At 37.8% G+C, this 20834-nt stretch overlaps 1 protein-coding gene across 1 annotated transcript in view; it reads left to right on the top strand.

Moving 5' to 3' along the window:
* The window catches only part of CUNH10orf67 (chromosome unknown C10orf67 homolog), a 125845-nt gene that overhangs the window by 17958 nt on the left and 87053 nt on the right, over positions 1 to 20834 (top strand). The window contains exons 5-7 of the mRNA XM_090267368.1: positions 10545 to 10700; positions 17582 to 17729; positions 18869 to 18927. Of these exons, the coding sequence (XP_090123494.1) occupies positions 10545 to 10700; positions 17582 to 17729; positions 18869 to 18927 (363 nt within the window). The remainder of the gene's footprint in view (positions 1 to 10544; positions 10701 to 17581; positions 17730 to 18868; positions 18928 to 20834) is intronic.

The following is a 20834-nucleotide window of genomic DNA, read 5'->3' as shown; positions in this document are numbered from 1 at the left end:
GAGAGGACACTCCAGCGTCATCGCAAGATGTCGATTCAACACGGGAGGAGACAGATACCGTGTCACTCCCGAGTCGGACTGCACAGCCATTCTCGGCGGTGCAGATAGACTCTTAAGAAGCTACACCATCGTCTCTCGAGACAGACGGCTGCTGATGATTTTGCTTAGGATATTTTAAATCACATTTATCAGTGAGGTGACCTGTACTCTTCTTCTTGTTTTTTATTTTTATTTTTTGGCTGTCCTTGTTAGGTTTAGTATCAGGGCTTTGGCAGCTTCACAAAATGAGTTAGGACTGATATGCCCAGTTTGTTCCCAAGGAGCACCTGTGTAAGATTGGAAATTTATCTTTCTTGAATACTTAGAACTGCCAGAAGAGCCAACTGGGCCTGGAGAGATTGATAGATTGACATATTTTGGACTCATCCAATTTTCTTAAAGATTATAAGACTATTCTGGTTTTCTATTCCTTTTAAGTCAGATATAATGAGATATTTGTCCAGGGCGTGTCTACTTCATTTAAACTCAAAAATCTGTTGGAATAAAGGCTTAATAATATATGCCTTATTTCTGTTCTATATTTTAAACCCCACTACATATTATTGTTACTATTTTATCAATTTTCACTGAGTTTTTAAATATCACATGGTTTTTATGACTAGGAATTTTATTTGACACTCTATACTAGGTTATTTAGTTTTTGTTTTTATGGCTCTTGCTCTTTGCTAATAATTTCAGTGTGGTTATTTTTATAAACATATTTAAATATTCTTGACTTATATTCTATGTTTCACAGTTTCCATAACTTCCATCTTTGATTATCTGATAAGGGCTAGCTGTGTCACTCATGATGTGTCTTTTACTTTTGGGTTTCATGATTTTTGTGAACTCATATTTTTGTGGGACTTCTTTGAGGTCTGAAACAGAAGTGAGTTATAGTAGAGAATATTTATATTTGTCTTTGTGAAACTCCTGGATCTGTGACCACTATAATCTAATTCTCAGCCACGTGTATGACTTTGGGCCACAAAACTGTGTGGGCCATCTTATGCTTATAAAAGATTTTTTCTCTCCCAATAGTTGGAACCAAGTTTCCAGACACAGGCAATTTCACTTTCAGTGGGGTAAGAGGTACAGAGTTCAAGGTGGATACTTCTAGTCTGTTCTTACACTGAAGAGGTGGCCCTTAGGTGTCTCACCCTTACTTAGAATTGCCATGTTGAGGAAGACCTAGGTGATGTCTCTTCTGGTGCCTTGTAAAGAGGTGTAAATCAAGGTTCAAATTTACCTGGTTTACCAATGTGCTGGAGTGAAGGCCAGCTTCAGTCTGGACACTTCATTGTTGTTTTGGCCTCAGTATCCCCTACTGTGTCAGTTTATAGGTATATTTTACCTATATTATCCAGAATTTTTGCTGTTTATAGTGGGAGGGTAATTCAGAATTCCATGAGTTTTTTGAACATGATTTCATAGCACTTTCCATCTTCAACAACCTCTGGGACACTGATATACTTCTAATGTGTATCAGATGTTCTAAAAATGTGGCTGACTATTGTTCTTTATATATACTATTTGTACTTCTAGGAGTAGGAAGTCCTAAAATGGTTAAGTGCTTTACAGTCATCAGTTTTTCATAAACACGTGTTGGTTAACTATCCTTAGCCAACAGTATATTAATTGTGGTTAGTTGGTTTAACTAATTTAAGAATTATTTAAATGATACAAAAGTGATTATTTGCATCTTTGCTATGGCGTTTTGGTATGACCTCAGAAAGTCTTCCTAAGCGTGACCACCCAGTTTGTAAAACAGGGCTTAGTCATAGGAAAGAACAGAACAGTAGTGAAAAAACAACCCAAGTGTACACTTTTGGTTAAGATGTAATTTTTGATTGTGTAAATTACTCTCTGCTGCCACCTGGAGTCCAGTTAATGATAAAGGTACAAGTATTTTTTCAGCTTTGGGGCACGTGTCTAAATCCATTTAACTTGAAAAACATTTTCTTGTGTGTTACGATAATATGTACATTTCAAGGTAAAACAAAATATTTTTCTAAAAATGTATTAGCTCAGATTCAGATAAGAAAATAGAAAATACTCCAGGTATTTCAAACAAGGATTTAATAAAAGGATTTGAGAGCTTACAAAAAGCTCTCGCTAAGACTAGAGGAGTAAAAATTAGGGAAAATGTCACTAGCTTTCAAATTAATAAACAATTTTCCAAAGACATTTATTGAATATATTTTCCTTTTCTATTACGTTATGATGTTATCTCCATGTTTAAAGATAAATTGAGTTGGGGATATCAAAAGTTTTAAGAGTCTATTGAGCACAAATCTATCTGAATCGGGCAATGCCCAACCGGAAGTGGTTAGGGGTGCTTCGTCAATAGAAGGGGTCCACTAAACGGATTGTTCCACTGATAGGACTTATATAGAGAAAAGGTGGGGGCAAAGCAAGGACTCTGGCTATAACTTAAGCATTTGCCTTATTTGGAAAGAGCTAGTTGGCTGTTTGCAATTGGTTGTCCTTAGGTTTTTATTTCTTAACCTTGAGGCATCTGCTAGTTTTAGTTTGTTCAGGCTGCTAAGGTTTTAGAACCACCTCAGTCTAATGGCTTTCTTGTTTAACACTCATCATATATCAACAATAAGGTTTATATCAAAGTTACTTATACTATTTTGTTCCTCAATGTTAACATTACCTATGCAGCGTTGTGGCCCTCCATGGCTTTTTTAGTATTAAATAGTTTTAGAATTACAATATGTTTTAATATTTGTTAAGTTTAGATCTTTTTTTATTGAGTCCCTCAAAAATGTCTTAGCTTATTTATTCTTCCAGATACACTTTATTTATTTATTTATTTTACTTTCACTCCAAAAAAGCTTCCTTCAACATTTTATTAAAATTGAACTGGTTAGAAATTTATTCAGGCCCTGGCAGGGTGGCTCAGTTGGTCAAAACATCATCCTGATACACCAACGTTGCAGGTTTGATCCTTTGTCAGGGCACATACAAGAATCAACCAATGAATGCATAAATAAGTGGAACAATAAACCAGTGTTTCTCCCTCTCTTTCTCTCTCTCTCTCTTCCCCTCCCTCTCCCTTCCTCTTCCTCTAAAACCATCAATTTTTAAAAAAGAAATTTACTCATAAATTTTGGAAGAAACATGAATTATTTATAATATTCAGTCTATCAAGATTATTTCTTGATTCATATAAGTGAATTTTATTTTATATATTTCAATAAAGTTTTATGATATTACTTATGTAGGTTGTGTATCTTTTTTATACAATTAAGTTATTCCTAAGCATTTCATTTTGGTATTTAGAGGGGATTGAACTTTCTGGACTCCAACTTATGAAACCAAGAGGGGCTTACACCTAACACAGGGGGCATCTCCTTGGATCATGAGGAATTTCCTTCCCTTGAGCCTTATAAATAGCTTTTGGTTGAAAAGAGGGTGAGGGAAAAAAAAAACTGGTTAGATGAAATGGCAAAAAACTAAAGTCTATGTAAGAAAAAAATTATAAGCCACCCCAAACTCATCATGACTCAGTTATACACGGTGGCTTCCCCTTTAACTCTGTCCTTTCTCCTGAGTCTTCTGACCTTAGTTGGTGACACCACAATTCAGTCAGTTTCCCCACCTAGGAAGCTAGGAGTCACATCTTGTGTGGTCGTTTCCCTTGTCTCCTAGAGTGTGAGTGGAACATGGGACTTGCTTCTAATCAATAATATACAGCAAAGGTGTGCAATGATTATGTGAGGGGAGAGTATAGCTCCAGTCTTGCAGCTTCTCCTTTGTTGGCTTCGAGAAAGCAAGAGTCCATGTCTAAGAGTTCCGACTTTTGGGAGGACAAAGAACTGTAGACAGCCTCTGGAGCTCAGGGCAATCTTTGGCTGACAACAAGAAATGGAAGCCCTTACTCCTACAGCCAGAAGGATGTGAATTCTTCCAACAACTGGGTGAGCACAGAAGTACGTCCTTTCCAGCTGAACCTCCATTGAGAACATAGCCCCGAAGAACACTTTGGCAGGCATAAAGCCCTTCAGCAGAGGACTCACCTTAGCCATGCTTGGATTCCTGACCCAGAGAAACTGTGAGATAATACATGTATTTGTTTTAAACCACTAAGTTAGTGGTAAAGCTGTGGCATGGCATAGATAACGAATACACCCTTATGTTTTTTGATGAGCCATCATTTCCTGCCAGTTTTGTACCTCTGAAATCCATCCTCTTTCTCTTACCACTGAACTAGCTCAGGCAGTCAATATGGCTTGCCTGCCCAGTAGTTATCATCTTCTGGTCTCCTGAAGTCCATTGTCTGCCCAGGCAAGTGAGTGGTTTTTCAAAACACAGATTCCATCATATCATCACCTTGTTAAAACCTTTCAGTATCTCCTTCATACCTGTAGGATGACATCTAGACCCTTAGCATGGTCCAGAGGCCCTTATATCTCTCCTCCCTTATTTCTTTCCACTTCTTGGCAAAAACTTCACCATCTAGCAGTATGAACTACATGCAGTCACCTGCGTCCTTCTGCACACCTCAGGTTATTAGTCACCTCCCTGGAATTTTCACATAATGGCCCCTCTTGCTGGAGTGTTTATTTTCCTGGATCACTGACACACTGAATTGTACCACAGTTACCTATTTATGGATTGGTCTTTACACTAAACTTTTTGTTCCTAGGACCATGGACTTAGTTGTATTCATCCTGGCACTCTGCTCCTTGAGTACCTGATACACACATAGGTATTCAGCAAATGATTATTGAACAAAGGGCTGAATACCAAGAAAGGTGTTAAGAGAACTTGACCTATACAACGGTACTGGATAGATCATGAGTTTCTAGTAAAACCTTCCTAGGACAAAGACAATGCCTAAGACTGAGGGCTTTAACTAATCTTTCCCTCAATTGTTGATTCATCCATTCATTGGCGGATTTTGTAGCAGAGACAAAAGCAGTCCTGACACTCAAATTGTTCATAATCTGTGGTCATGAGAGATAAGAATCTTGGCAATTGCCCTGATTGGTGTGGTTCAGTTTGTTGGGCATCATCCTGCAAAGTGAAAAGTCACTGGTTCAATTCCTGGTCAGGGCACATGCCAGGGATGCAAGTTCGGTCCCTGGTTGAGGCACACGCAAGAGGCAAAAAATTGATGTTTCCCTCTCGCATCAATGTTTCTTTCCTTCTCTTTCTCCCTCCCTTCCCCTCTCTCTAAAGAGAAATAAATAAAATATTAAAAAACAAAACAAGAATCTGGGCAATTGCAGGAAGACTTTCAAGAGGAAGTGATTCTTGAGTTAAGCCTTGAAGAATGACAGATGATGAATATTTGGTGAGCTGAGGGAAGACAGGGGAAAGATAAGGAGGTGTCCTATTTGACCTTGTAGAGGCCTGAAGGTTCAAGGCCAGGCAGGGAGGTGCGAGTGGCGGGGTATATCTGGAAGACGGGAGGGCTGGAGAAAGTGGTGGGAAATGACAGGGAAGTGAAACTAAGGAATTAATATTTTATCTTGGAGACATCGAAGAATTCTAAGCAGTCTGCCTGACATGCTCAGATTTGCAACCTTGAAAGATAAATATTTTGGGAGTGTTGATGAGGCTTGACTAATAATAACCCACTTTTCCACCCAGGTTCTGGACTGTTCAAAAATAAAGTCAGGGGGTGCGCAAAGAGAGATCATCTGTTTTACTGATATAACAGGCTGCCTAGTGCCAAACTCCAGAACTGAGCAGACTTAACTCCCATCACAGGAGCAGCGGCTGGGCAGGTCTCTTCCTGCCAGGGCCCAGCATGTGCTCCTGCAGTGCTTACCCCAGAGAGCAAGGGGAAAGGATGGGGATGGCCAAGCTTGACCCACCTTTTTCTTCTAAAATCATAATCAAATCACTGAGTGGAGGAAACAGTATTCCTACATTTTTCTTTTTCTCTTAATTTTAATGCATTGAATTTAACCATTTAGTCTATCGTCAACTAAGTGCATGTGTGAGCCCTGGAGGAGAGGAAATCCCTGCCTGCACCTTCATGATGCAGTCCTCAAAACTAACCGCTGCTCCTCTGGCGATCCTGAGACTGCTAGTACCGCAGAAGACTCAGCATGGGGTTAAAAGAGCACATTCTTTACATTGAACTCCAACATCACTTTGTATTCAATATTGAGAATTTACTTCCTAGTCTGTTTTTCACCCCATATTATATCCAGCTATGTTGTCTGATATTGTCTATCAAGAGATTTTGCCCATGATATCAAATGACATCACAAAATTATTTTAATAATAATAAGCTAACAGTTATTCCCCAGATAGTAATATTAACCTTTCATATTTTCAAATGCCAAAGGAAAAATTAAAATATAAATATTAATTCTTCTTGCAGAACCAAAGGGATTAAAATCCAGAACAAATGTTCCTGCCGTGGTGAATCAAAAGACCAAAGACATGCTTGTGCCTCTGTAACAATGGGGAATTGTAACACCTCCCCACTTCTTTTGACATTGCTTCTGTAAATGCTGACTCTGGCTAATATGTAGCTTGTAGATAAACAGCTTCCAGTCAGGGCACGTCAGAGAAGGAAAACTCTGATTCCAAAAAACCTCCGCTGCCTTGCGGCATACCTCTTCAGGGGAAAGGCTAAGGGAGTAAACCCCGACAGAAAATCCGGAGCCGGAGTCCCTAAGGCGGTTTGACGTTGTAGTCAACACCGGCAACGGCGCACCTGAAGCCAAGCTGTATTGACTCCGTCTTTCCCTTGGACCCTTCAGCTGCGAAGAGGGGGGGGGTCTGCTGCATGGGCAACAGCAGACCCTCCATATCACCCTGCCCAGGCTCTGTAGCTTCAGCTTCACTGGAGAGGACACCCCAGCGTCATCGCAAGATGTCGATTCAACACGGGAGGAGACAGATACCGTGTCACTCCCGAGTCGGACTGCACAACCATTCTCGGCGGTGCAGATAGACTCTTAAGAAGCTACACCATCGTCTCTAGAGACGGACGGCTGCCGACGACAACGACGACGACGATTCTATTGTCACTCTTCTTAAGTCTTCTGCATATTCATATACTGATTTTTTAAATTAGTGCTGTGTGGACTATATTAGTGTTATGTTCCTGTCTAGACTATTAATTCACCTCAACATATTATTCTTCTCAGTCTACTGGTATTCATTATATAATGTGGAGCAATTTTAGTTCATAAATCTAACATTTTGAAATATAATATTAAATCTATTAGCAGATATGATTAGGTTTCACTTTATTTCTTGTACGTGCATTTGCCCAAATGTATTAGAAATGAACCTATGATTAAAATAAAATAATTATTCTGTTATTCCCCCAAGAGTATAAAATGGATATTACGGTTTTGAATGTCGGTGTTGAAAATAAAATTTTTATATGCTGGAAGTCAATAATGGCATTTAGTTTGCAAGCATTTCTTACCTGTTTTGGTTTTATGATATAATTCTCCAGAGTAATGACCACAAATAGGGAAGCACCTGAATGCTTTAAAAAGGCTGTCAAGAAATGGTACTTATACTTTAACCAATCAAAATAGTAGAACTAATTAATAAAACTGGTTAATATATGGATCAAAGAAAGGTCTAAAAATATTTTCAGTTCTTACTAAATTGGTACATAATTAGACTCGAGTATTTTCAGAATGTAAAACATAAAAACAGTATCACATAAAAAATCACCTTGAATGCTGATCAAAACATGCTGATTAAACAAAAACAAAATGCTATATTTACACATTGTCACAGGAAAGCTTTTAAAAATAACAATGTAGGGAGTGTAGTAAGACAAATATCCTCATCCTCAAGGTAGAATATATATTAAACAATCTTTTGAAAAAGAACTTTATAAAATGAATCAAGGCCATTAAAACATTCATATGCATTGGCTGGGAATTCTACTTCTAGGAATCCATATGCAAAGAGAAAATCAGAATTGTGGACAGAGATTTATGTATAAAGATTAAGTATAATGGAAAACTTAAAAATATATAATCATATAAATTATGGTATTTCTATAAAGCAGAATGTTATGCAACCATCAATAATAAAATTTATGTAAAATGTTAATGATATGGGAAATGCTCAAGATATAAGCTCAGATGAACTAAAATAGGGGCAATGCTATATGTGACATACGGTATCAACTAATATCGGAATTTATTTCAAACTAATTCAAGAGTGGACTTTTAAAAAGTTAATCTCTATTTGATTTGAGTTATCAAAAAACAGTTTGTTAGATTTTTAAGAGAAACAGACATAGAGCTATCTTTTTTTTTATGCAGAGAGAAAAGAAATGGATGATATGTTAGAATTATATAATTTTAGAATAGTTATGCATATGGACTCTGAAGATTATTTTCTTATGCCTAATGGTTCTTTAGCCACAGCGTTGCATTAAAAAACAAACAACCAAAAATACCTTCTATTTTGCTCTGGATGGGTGGCTCAGTTGGTTGGAGCATTGTCCTGCCCCTGCACACCAAAAGGTTGCAGGCACGTGTGTGGGAGGCAACTGATGGGCGTTTCTCTCTCACCTTTTATTATTATTATTATTTGTTTGTTTTATTTAGAGAGAGGGGAAAGGAGAAAGAGAGGGAGAGAAATATCACTGTATGGTTGCCTCTCACTCGCGCCCCCAACTGGGGACCTGATGTGCAACATAGTTATGTGCCTTGACTGGGAATCAAACCAGCAACACTTAGCTCACAGGCAGATGCTCAATCCACAGAGCCACAGCAGCCAGGGTCTCTCACCTTGATGTACTGATGTTTCTCTCTCTCTCTCTCTCTCTCTCTCTCTCTCTCTCTCTCTCTACCCCTCCCCCCTCCATTCCTCTCTCTAAAATCAATAAAACATATCCTCAGGTGAGGATTAAAAAAAAAAAAAAAACCAACACCTCTATTTTAACGTACATTCCTCTATTCTTGTCTCAGTTTCTTAGGTTTCCAAATGAAGCAGAGTTTGTCTAGATTAAAGGTCATCAAACCATTTCTGTGGGGAAAAAAGAAAGAAAAAGAAACAGTACTTCTTTCTTTCCACATCTCTATTCCAAACCACTGAGGAAATTACCATATTTTTTGCTCCTTAAGATGCAATTTTTTTCCACCAAAAGTGGGGGGGGCGGTGTCTGTGCATCTTATGGAGCGAATATTGCATCACAGACCGTGGTGTGTATTACCTGACCTGCTAGCAGTGGAGACAGCTCTTAGGAGAGGAAGCGGTGGGCCCATGCGAAACCCCTGGGGATGCTTAAATGTTCCACTTTACTGCTGAATTTCATGGTTTCTGGTCAGTTACCATCCACCTCTGCCCATCATTTGGGACCTGGGAGAGTGCAGAGAGTCATCTGACACTCCCAGCTACAACCGCTGACCTGTCGAATCAGCTGAGCCTAATAATGGGTATGAGGCACAGGGCCAATTGCCAATTGTCTTTGACATTGGGTCTGTGTCAGTAGAACCGCCTCCAATCACCAATCACTGTGTCTTAAGCTCTGCAAATCACGATAGGCAGATGGGTGGAGCTGAAGTAACATGTTCTCAGCTGGCTACTGGCTCTGTTAGATGCTACAGCTGTCTTGTCTACTTCCATACTGTTTCCAGTGCATACCAGATTTCCGTGTGAGGAGGCCAGCAGTAACTGAGCAGCCATAAATGCTGAAGTTTATAGTATATAAGGAAGTTATGGTGAGGTCACTATTCTAGTAGTAACACAGGCACTGAGGGGATTTAGGGGTATCACTAGCCATAACACGCACTGGGAGTAGTCCACCAGAACCTGTAACTAGGATTTTCGTATTCTCAGTGACTGTTACAACTAGTGATACCTCTTAACTCCCTCAATGCCTGTTATTAAAGGCCCCCATAAATTCTGACACTAGCAATGATGAGTTCTTGGGCTTCCCAGAAAACTAGAAGAGTACTTGAACCTTAAATTCTCCCTCATTTGTTAATGACAGTGATGATGGTTCTTAATACCACTGTTGACTGCTGTTCACTTTACATGGTTGAAATATTATTCTGTTATATTTTATTAAATACTTTAGTACACCATTTGGTTCAGAATATTTTTTTCTTGTTTTCCTCCTCTAAACCTAGGTGTGTCTTATCATCAGGTGCATCTTATAGTGCAAAAAATACAGTAGTTTACTTCCTTTTTTACATATTCAAGTATTTGCTGTCTTTTTTTAGAGGAAGATTGAAGTAGGACATTCACAATCATCATGTGAATTTACTGTTAAAGTTTACTATTATTATTTGCAGGGCTGATGCAATTAGAGTAAGACATCATACTTTGTTTTCTATTTTATAGGGTAATACTGTGCTATAGGCCGTGATACTTCAGCATATCATTCAATATATTGGTAAATATATTTACTAAAAATTGTGTGCAAGTTACAAAAATAAAATAACTTACAATACAGGAGCTTAAATAAAGCATAAAATAATTTCTGGTGGTGCTTGCCAACAGTGTCTGATTTTTAATACTGCTCCTCCTACTCATTGCCCCCACTCCAGGAATTCTGTGAGGTGGAAGAAGAGACGACTTCTCTGCATGACTCAGCTACTGCCAAAATAAATATTTTGTTAAAAAAACTGAAGGACAAGGAAGAATTGATTAAGGAATTAAGAGAAGAATTAGAACAATATGAAGAATTTGGATTTCAAAAAATTGTAAGTTTTAAAGCAAGATCAATTAGTTTTAATGCATGTAAATAAAATTATAACTATCTAAAATCTTGGATTAAGAATAAAGGAAATACAAGTAATGTATCTTGGAGCATCTCTCCATAACATAAGCCAGTCCAACACTTTTCTGCTTAATGGCACATTCTAGAAAACACATAATAATTATAAATAGGAGCAATATAATTTTTATCTTTCTTTTTATAATGGCAATAAATAACCTCTCTCCCACTACAAAAATGTTTTCATTCCAGAGTAGCATGTGAATAGGCTTTTGTTTTAATTCTGAAGATTCCCACCCTTTTTTTGCAGTCAGGATAGTTTGAAAGACACCAAACTATCTCCCCAAGTCAGAAGCTTCCATGAAGCCGCTTGAAATAGGATTGACTTTAAGGAGAAATATCAAGAAGGAAAATTCTCAGAGGGTTTTCCTCCAGTTCTCTCTACTGAAATGGGAGCCAGGAGCTGCTTCACTGCTCAAAAAACTGATGGCAACAAAAATGGAAAAAGAGAGAGCAAAAAAGGACAGCCTAAACTCCTATTGGAGAAGAATTTTAAGGGCTGTTGGAAGTGTGGACCCTGAGAGTGAATTCGTTTTCATCCCAAGTCAACTCTGAGCCGTTGGGCTATCCTGGCCCAATCACAGTCCACAGCCATGGAGGGGTTTTATTCTTAGGTTCTGAGAGCAAGAAGCTCATCGTGTGAGTAGGAGAGGCTTGCAGAGAGGCCGGGGGAACAAAAATCCATTAACTATTAACTAACAGGTTCCAGATGCCTCCTCAGTGTTACCTCTTCTTATCTCACAGCTCAGTTTACAGATGAGGAAACAGAAGCAAGATAGCTAAGTACTTCTCCCTATGCACACAGCTACTGAATGGTAAGGATGGCATGTAAACCTGAGGTCCAGCTGAATACACAGCCCACTTAAGGAAGCGGAGTTCTGTGCTCCACAATAAGAATTAAAGGTTGTTTTATATATACATGCATATGATTATATTATTATAATGCCCATATTATATTTAATATCTATTACATATATATATAAAAGTTCTGTCCAGAAAGTATCCAGCCACGCACTATGAAAAATAGAGACATTTCTTGAAGAAGATACAAGATACAACATTGTACACAGGACAATGACACTTCGGTACTTTTCAAAGTAGGCACCTTGGGACTTCACACAGTTCTCCCAACATCTCCACTGTTCAAAACACTTTACAAAAGTCTTTCTTGGGATTGCCATCAGCTGCCTTGTCATATTTTCCTGAATCTCATTGATGGTCTGAAATCTCTTCCCTTTCAAAGGTGATTTTAGTTTTGGGAAAAGTCAGAAATCACAGGGCGCCAAATCTGGGCTGTACGGGGGCTGAGCCACTTGGGTGATTTGATGTTTTGCCAAAAAATTCTGCATGAGACACGATGCATGATCAGGCACATTGTCCTGATGAAGCTGCCAACCACCAGCTGCCCATAGCTGCAGCCATCTGAATCATCCAAATAGTTTCTAAAGAGGAATGTTCAAGCTTAAAGCACAATTTGAGGCAGATTCGTTGCTCTATTTGCTCAGTCATTTTGAATGTGACGGCTACACAGTACGCATGCTCACTCAATGGTGTCTACTGCCCCCACTGACTAGTATAGTGAAGTCATCATTGTTCACACATGTGCATTCCAGTCCACACTTCTTGGCTGCGAGGTTACATCAATGTTGTGCAAACTGTTCTCATTGTATTAACAATGGCTGCACTCTTTCCAGACAGACCTCATATATACATGTAAATATTGACACGTGCATAAAAATTTGAGATGTTATAAGTCAAATTGTTAACACTAGGAGGAAACACTTGTGGGTTGCTGGTCCTTTCAAGTGCAATCTGTGGTTTATCTAGATTCCACACTTAAAACTTCAACATTATCTTGAAGAGACAAGGAATTGAAAATGCACCATTCTAAAGGACTTTGTTTACTAACTGCTGAAGCAGTGTTTGCATTGTTTAATCTATTTGAATTATTTATGTTCTAAAAACAGAAAATTAAGCATCTTCTAAGCAATGTAATATTAAGTATTATTAACATAGATCTAGTGTAATTGAATATTGAGTCTTTTTATGTATTCTGATTGCCTTGGATGAGAAGGCATATCCAGTTTTGTTATTTACTTTCTTTGAACACTTTCCTGTGTCCATATTTATTCTTAATTTTTGAGAAAAATAATTTAATGTAAAAGGCTAAGAAACTGCCTTAGTTTTGGCTGTTAATTGTGCTTTGGCCAAAGAAACTCAGCATAAATTGGTAAAGCCATTTTGATCCATTTATTTTCCATTTTCAAACTGGAAAGTGAGACCTACCTGGCCAAGAGAGAGTTATGAGAAGGATACCTGTAGTACTGGATGTGAATTGCTTTGAGTTCTTTGAAGAAAGATAAGCACATAGATTCTAGTTATCATTATGAGGAACTACATAATTTTTTATGACCATCTGGTTTACATTCCATGAAATGCACTGGAAAGGCCTCTAGACTATTGATAACTTCCTGATTCGGTAATGAAGCTCATTACACTAAAACATGAGGTCTTACTTGCAATGTTTACCTCTCTAAATGTTCTCAACCTGTTAAATGGTCTGTCTGCATGTCCTGGATAAGGATGGGTGGTGGCTTTGTGAGGAAGACAGAGTGGCATCCCAGAGACCCTGGTTATTCCTCTGTAATTTGTTCCCAAAGAAACCACATCAATTTTTCTGTCAATCTTTAAAGATTTGAGGAAGGTGAGATGCATCTGATTAACTGAGTCTGTATGTTTCTCCCAGCTTCTTAGGACCCCAGCTAAACATATGACCCTGGTCTCCCGCCTTGACTGAAGGCAGCACACTGTACCAGTATTGCATGCATTTCAGGAACACGAACTAAACGCCGCAAAAGCAGATCACGTATTATAGAAAATAAATCTCTGAAAAAATACCTTTCTTTAATCCTCTAAAAACAAACTCCTAAAACTCCGCGCCACTTAAGTTCTAGATCAGGGGTCCCCAGCTCCCAGTCCAAGGCCTGTTAGAGACCAGGCTGAGGGAAGTTTACCGTAGCTCCGCCTCCTGCCTTAAGCTCCGCCTCCTGTCATCGTGGAGGCCCCCCACCCCCACCCCAGCTCACACAAAGCAGTCCCTGGTGCCAAAAATGTTGGGGAGCGCTGTTCTAGATGATATATCAGCTTTTTTTATTTAAAAATTCATCTTATACACCTGCTCCCTCTAGTGGTATAAAAACGTGTGAGACACCAAGTATCTGAAAAAAGATTTGGAAAACAGGATATAGAGAACCAATTAGAAAAGTTCTAAAGTTGCAATGGAAGTAACTTGAAAAAAAAACTTGAAACAGACAATTGAATAAACAATAGGGAAACACTCTAGTGTGCTCTTACTGATAATCAGATCACCTAAGTAGCTTTACAGTTAATAAGTAGTCCTACTATCTCTCCAGGGCTGTTTTTGAGAGAAATCTGACAAGAATGTGATAAAAACGCGAAAGTTTAATAAACAACTAGTATAGGTTATATTATAACAAAATGGAAATCAGAAAAGGAAACTTCAAGTTACAGAATGCTCATCTCTCTGCTTCAGACACCCTTAATGTTGAGTTTTTCTGAGAGCAACTTCATTCAAGGACTGAGTTTCTTTTCATGTTTAGTTCTGTAGGAAACCATTGTGACTTCACTGCATGCCACTGTAGTTATCAGGTTGTTGTGTTGTTGATTAATCCCCTAGAGAACTGCTGAAACAGGCTAGTGTGTAAGAGTATGTGTCCATGTGTGTGTGCATGTGTTTTAATTGTAGTTGTTCTTTTGAAAAGAACTTTTTTTCTTACTCCAACACATATGAGCTGTACAACCATCTTTCATGCACCCCCCCCCCCCGCCATAGGTGAACATAACTGCTCTTTGCTGACAGTTCTGAAACAGAGCTGTCATTCAAGAGTGGCAGCTCTGCAGGGCTTCACTGTCCCAGCATGCCACTTTCCTGGTTGTCATTCATTGGGAAAGCACCTGCTCACTCTGTGACTGTCATGCAGCCTGGGCCTGCATCCGAACCCTACCCCACCCCCGGCATCAAATTGAGATGTCCAAGTAGTGTACATGGAGCTGCAGAATTGAGATGCCAATGTGGCAGGAGGGACACTGCTGAGAAGGCACATGCAGTGCTCTAAACAGAACGTACTTCTCAGACTTAATTGTGGATATAGATCACCTGCAGCAATTGTTAAGCTACAGCTTCTGATATTAGGGCTGCACGGGGGCTGAGATTCTGCATTTCCAATAAGCCCACAGGTGATTCTTCAGCTCCGAGTCCATGGACCACATTTTGAGGAGCAAGGCTCTAGTCTAAAGTTTTCAGAAACAACTCTTTCAAGAACAGTTTGAAATTCAAACACCTGGCAACAGTGAAACTGCACGTCTTGTGGCTGTTCGCAAGAGAAACAGCACATAAGCTACCACCTGAAGTCCTAGTTTTCATGTGACAGAAAAACTTTAAAATGGAAAGTTTCTTTATAAACTTAAAATTACAGGATGATCATGAGTCACACAATTTCTCATTGACTGTAATGTGGCTTTAAATTAGCTACACCTAGTTAACTTTTTAATGATATTCCTAACTTTGGTTTATTAATGTAGTATATTTTAAAGAAGTCTCATGATTTAAGTAAGTCAAAACTAGTGGTGTGGGCAGATGGTAGAAGGAACACCATCACAAAACCTGCCACTCAGTGTAACAGATGACCGTAGCAGCCCAGAACTATCCCTTTGTTCATTTTGCTAATGAGTGTCCTCATTGCTTTGGAAGTCTGCATAGTTAATTACTTGCAGTTCCTACTGTTGACAGATGGTGGGGACAGAGCTAAAGATTAACCTCACAAGAACTGGAGCTATGGGGTGGCTCTGTGGAGAAAAAAAAATCTTTAAGTGTGCTTTCCTTGTTTCCTGCTTTTATACAAGATTTTAAAAAAGGAATTTAGGTATTAGCTGCTACCAGTTAAAAATTTACACTTCACCTGATTAATTAAAATAGTTCTTGGTTAGTTTATGGTAATGGGTGCTCTTGTAATCCACTGTGGATGTTCAAATGCTGCCCCTGTTAGGAAATGTATGCCTATTAAGGCAAATATTGCTTGTTTGTTTGTTATTTAAAAGCCTTCTTAGTTTATGAATACATTCTGTGATGATCTCAAATTTAACCATATGGGACAATAAATTAATGACTGGATTCCCCTCTAGTAAAAGAACAGTGTTATTTATTAACTATTAGATATTTTAATTAAGAATGAATTGAACTCAAGTAATTTAAATGAACTGGTAAATCATACTCATGAAAACATGTAACTGGGCTTAGTACAAAATTTAATAACATTTTAAATATTAACTCTGATATAACTACATTACTAAGTTGTTTGTTTTTAAAGGAGTTATTAATGTAATACAAAACATTGTAGCCACTTGTTTTTCTTTTCAACCATATAACTGCAGAGGAAAATATTTTAATAATTTACTTTCAGATATCTATAAAGTTAAATAAAAGTACAATTTCAAAAGAAAAGCAGCATATTGGGAGGAATAATTTTGTTTTTGAGGGGAAACCTTATTCTTGTGTATTTGCAACTGTGGCATTGCTATAAAAAGAATAGGTTATAATTCATTTGAAGATTACTTTAAAGTTCAAAAGTATTCCCAGTGTCTCTCAATTTTGAAGCAAGGCATGTAGAGCCTTCTATCTCTTTTAGCCTAATATAATGACTTTTAAAGATACTCAAATTTTTTGAGATGACATACTCTGTATAATATTTTACCCTAATGAAGCATAAAGTTTTGCAACAGCTTCCCCAATCCAGTACATCTTAATTTTTAAAATAATGTGTGGCAGTAAAATGTAGACAGCCATACACGAGCATATTCAGATGTTTTCAATAGCTTTGAAACAGACAAGAAGAAGAAGAAGAAAAGAAGAGTAGCTGTCCCAATAAACTTCCATTGCGTAAGAAAAAGCCTCTCCCATAATGGACATGGCAAGATTTAAACAAAAGACTCACATAATAAAAATGTAAATGAGTTTGCTTTACTAAAACTATAACTTTAAAGTCTTTTGTTGTAAGTTATCCTCAAACCTTCTTACAAGGTAATCACTGTTTGCATAGAGATTTAAACCGAAGTCTTCAATAGCATTCAACGCCTGCACAGCCCCAGTGTGACAGGCATGCAAAGCCATGTTAATGTTCAGAATATGAATTGCCTCTGGGTGGCTCCTCCACCAAGCAGAAAACCAACTGTGTGGATATCCGTGTGCCTGATGGACTCCATGCGGCTCCCAGCCTGAAAACGTCACCACTTTGACATGTGATGTGCTCCTCATGACACTGGCAGCGCTGACACTGAGAAATGCCACAAAGGCAACAAGCCCCCCTCCTTAACCATGCAGTTTGCCACCTCCTGGCGCTGCCCGTCCATGGTCTCCCCAGCCTGCCTAGTTACGGGCGGACAGCACTTCAGACACACACAGGAGGAAGTGTGGGTGGAGTGGCCCAGCTGCCTCCCCGGACACAGCCCCCATAATGAATTGACCTGAATGATGAGGGCACACAAACAGTATGATATGCATTATTCCTGTCAATAAAATGTCCCCATGTGCTGTGGTCTTTGTACAGAATGTACTGCAGCCTTTCTTCCAGCAAGCTCTATTTAATTCCTTTCCTTTTTACTATTCATATTATAAGTGTGTAATAGAATTCAGAAAATTATATGATAGCTCTTCTGTATCTGTATTGTCTTGTGTTGCATATTTAAATTCTTGGCTCCCAGCTTAGAAATATGGAATCCCCCGTCTTTCAGAACTCTTTGGCCATAGAGAGCAGCCCTGCAAAATCAACCGTAGAAAAGGAATATTTGGACTACAAAGTGGAAAATGAGAGACTGCTTCAAGTCATTTCAGAACTCGAAGAAGAAATCCAACTCAGTCTAAAAGAAAATTCAGTATTAGGTAACATTTTAAAGCCATTTTTTAGGAAAATCTATACATTGGGCACTTCATAAAATTCATAGCTATGTTCATCTTTTCCAAGCATACATTTGTCTGGTTATTTACACTTAAAAGATCAGTTTGATAGCCATCTTTGATTTTATTTAAAATGGCATTCCTTGTTTGGAATAGGCAATATATTTTACATATAAATATTATAATTATACTCTGGAGCCATGTCATTTTAACTCAGGGCATTTTTTAAAATTTTATTTTCAAGCTAAGCTTTGACCTTTGAAAAAAAATGTGCTAATCAATGCTCTGTTTCACTTAGAAATATTATAGACAGATAAAAACTTTTACCAATTTCTGTTTTATATGCTTAATCATGTAAAATTTTATAACATTTAAATACTTATAAATACATATCAGGGTACGCTTTATGGAGAAAAGGAGTTAGCCCTTCAGGAAAACATGCTTCAACTTACTATTTCATTATCTTCAATTTTTGATAGGTTTTAAGTACAAATTTTTATTTGTGTACTTCTGCCCTTTTTTACATACCATAAACATCGGTAAAAGTTGCGTTTTTATTAACCAAATTTAGATTGCTTTAAGTATTTTTCACTTACTGTTACCTTTGTATCTGTTAATTATATAATGTTACCCTTAATCTGCAGTATGAAAAACGATCAGTAAGCAATAAAAAATTCACAAAATAGCGATAAAATCACTTATATTACAATATCCCTTGAATATACAATTATACTGTGCCAGCGTAGTTTTGCTTCTCTTCTGAGGTGGTATAATAGTGCTTTTTTAGGTTTTGCTAGTTTGAGTCAGAAAGTGCCACCTGCTGCAACACTTTGTATAGGCTGTGACTAACAGCAAAAGTGTCCCTTGCTAGTACTGATGAAAAGCTTTCAACCCTCAGCCACACTTGGATCTTGAACTTAGTCCTTAATCTCTATCTGACCAGCCATCTAAACAGCAGGAAGAAGGCTGTGAATGTCAAGGGAAGTAGTGAAGGTCACAGTCCTGCTAGGACTTGCGTCCACCATGCCTGCCATTGGTGTACTGCCTGCCTGGAAGCAGGCAGTTTGAATACAGGGCATAAGCTTGTAATTTCATGGTTGGTCTCTCTCTCCTTTTGTTTACAGAAGATGAAATTATAAATCTGAAAGAGAAGGCAGAACAGGATCATAAAACCATTCAAAAGGTATTGTAACTTTTTTACATTGATGAATAACTCTTTTAAATTGAAATACCAGCCCAGTTGGTGAAATAACACTGTGTCCCACTTGTCCTGTGATATAAAGTCAATTTCCATATTTCTTGTCTCTTGTTATTTGGGTAAGGTCTCTAGTTATGAATAAGGATTCCATCTTGATATTGACTTAATGTATAGATACTTCTTTTATTTGAGATAACTGAGTGTCTACCTTGTTGATTGTGAGGAATTGAAAAATTACATAACACAAGGAGGACAAAGACGTGTTTGTGGAAAAATTATATTGTTAAGAGTGAGCAGTCGTATTCTCAGGGCAGCTCTTGGTTTATGTTCATTTTTCTGTATATGAGTGAACTGGGCTTATGTTATCCAGGAAATTTGCATGTAGAACAGGGAGTTCTTTTGGTGTGAAGATCAAGATTTCCTAGTGCATTAAGTGTAGCAGGACCCAGCAGTTCCTGCCCTGCCTGCGCAGGTCAGGAGCTCCTGCTTTGTGCTTTCTTAGCTCAATGTACTAACCCCACTGCAGCTCTCAAAACACTTTTGTGTGGGGGTCAGTCTTCCCTGCAGTACTGTAAGCCTCACAAGTGCAGAAACTGCTGTCTCAGTCTCTGGTATAGTCCCAGTGCTGAGCACAGTGCATGGCACACTTCAAAATACTCTTTGAGTCATTCCTAGGATGAGAATGTGTTTAGAATTCATAAAATTTGCAGAACTTATGTATGAAAAAGTGGATTTACCTCCCTGAATTATTCCAGATAAACATACATGCTTTCTACAAACTGAATCAAGTACCAGTTTTTCAATTAAAATTAGATAAAATTTAAAATTCAGTTCTTCAGTCACAATAGCTGCATTTCCAGAGCTCAGTCGCCATATGGGTTTAAGTTTAGGTTCAGATTTCAACCTGATTTAACAATTTAGGGTATTCTTATGTTGTAGGTAAAATTACTTTCAAGAACTATATTTTAAAGTCATGGTTATCTTGATGCATCAGATTTCGGAGATGTTTTCTATGATAACTGAATCTGTCATAATACTTCACAAAGTGATTTCCCTTTCTCGAGCTTCTCCCATTTGCAGTGATGGCAGTGCAAATTTCATTCTTATAGAGACTACAGAGTCTATAAACAGACACATTTAACTTTTTGGCATCAAACTCTTAGGTTAAAACAAAATCTCAGCTTTCTAGTTTTTTTTTTTTTTTTTTTTTTCATTTAAGAACCTACAAGGGAACCACCTCCATTTATTTAAATGTTCCTAAAGCTCTTCAGTCTATCTGTCACTTGTAGAGGTGAGTTGTGTGAGCTTTCTCTTCTCTCCGAGGAGCATAAGAAATTAAAGTTTAAAAAAAATCTCACCATACAGCCACCCTGGGAGTGGCTGGTTATACCTATGTGAGCTTAAGTATTTCTATTAATTATTACCCAGTGGTAGCCACTAGGCACATGTGGCTACAGAACACTTGAATTGTATCTAGTGTAACTGAGAAACTGAATTTTTAATTCTATTTTATTTTAATTTTTTGAAATTGAAATTTAAAAACTAATACTTGTTTCAGTTATTGGAAAGTCTTTATGTCTATTTTGAATAACTTGGGTATGTGAATTTACATTTTCATCTGTAAATCTTATGAGTTTTATGAACTTACAGTGTGGATAGAATGAGAAATGTATGTGAAAGTGCTTTGTCAACTGGAAAGCACTTCAAGAGTTGCTGAGCAAATGAGAGCTCACATTTACTGGTTTATTTGCAATATCCCTCACTAAATCAATTCATTTATCAGTGTTTATCAAGTGCCTTTTAGTGCCATGTGTTACTGCCAAGAAAATATGTATATGATAGGATATATATATATATATATATATATATATATATATATATATATATCACGT

The sequence above is a fragment of the Furipterus horrens genome, unplaced genomic scaffold, assembly GCF_987537825.1.
Source record: "Furipterus horrens unplaced genomic scaffold, mFurHor1.1.pri manual_scaffold_2, whole genome shotgun sequence".
Lineage (NCBI taxonomy): Eukaryota > Metazoa > Chordata > Mammalia > Chiroptera > Furipteridae > Furipterus > Furipterus horrens.
Note: the sequence above shows the minus strand (reverse complement) of the source record. Positions and strands in the feature narration are given on the sequence as shown.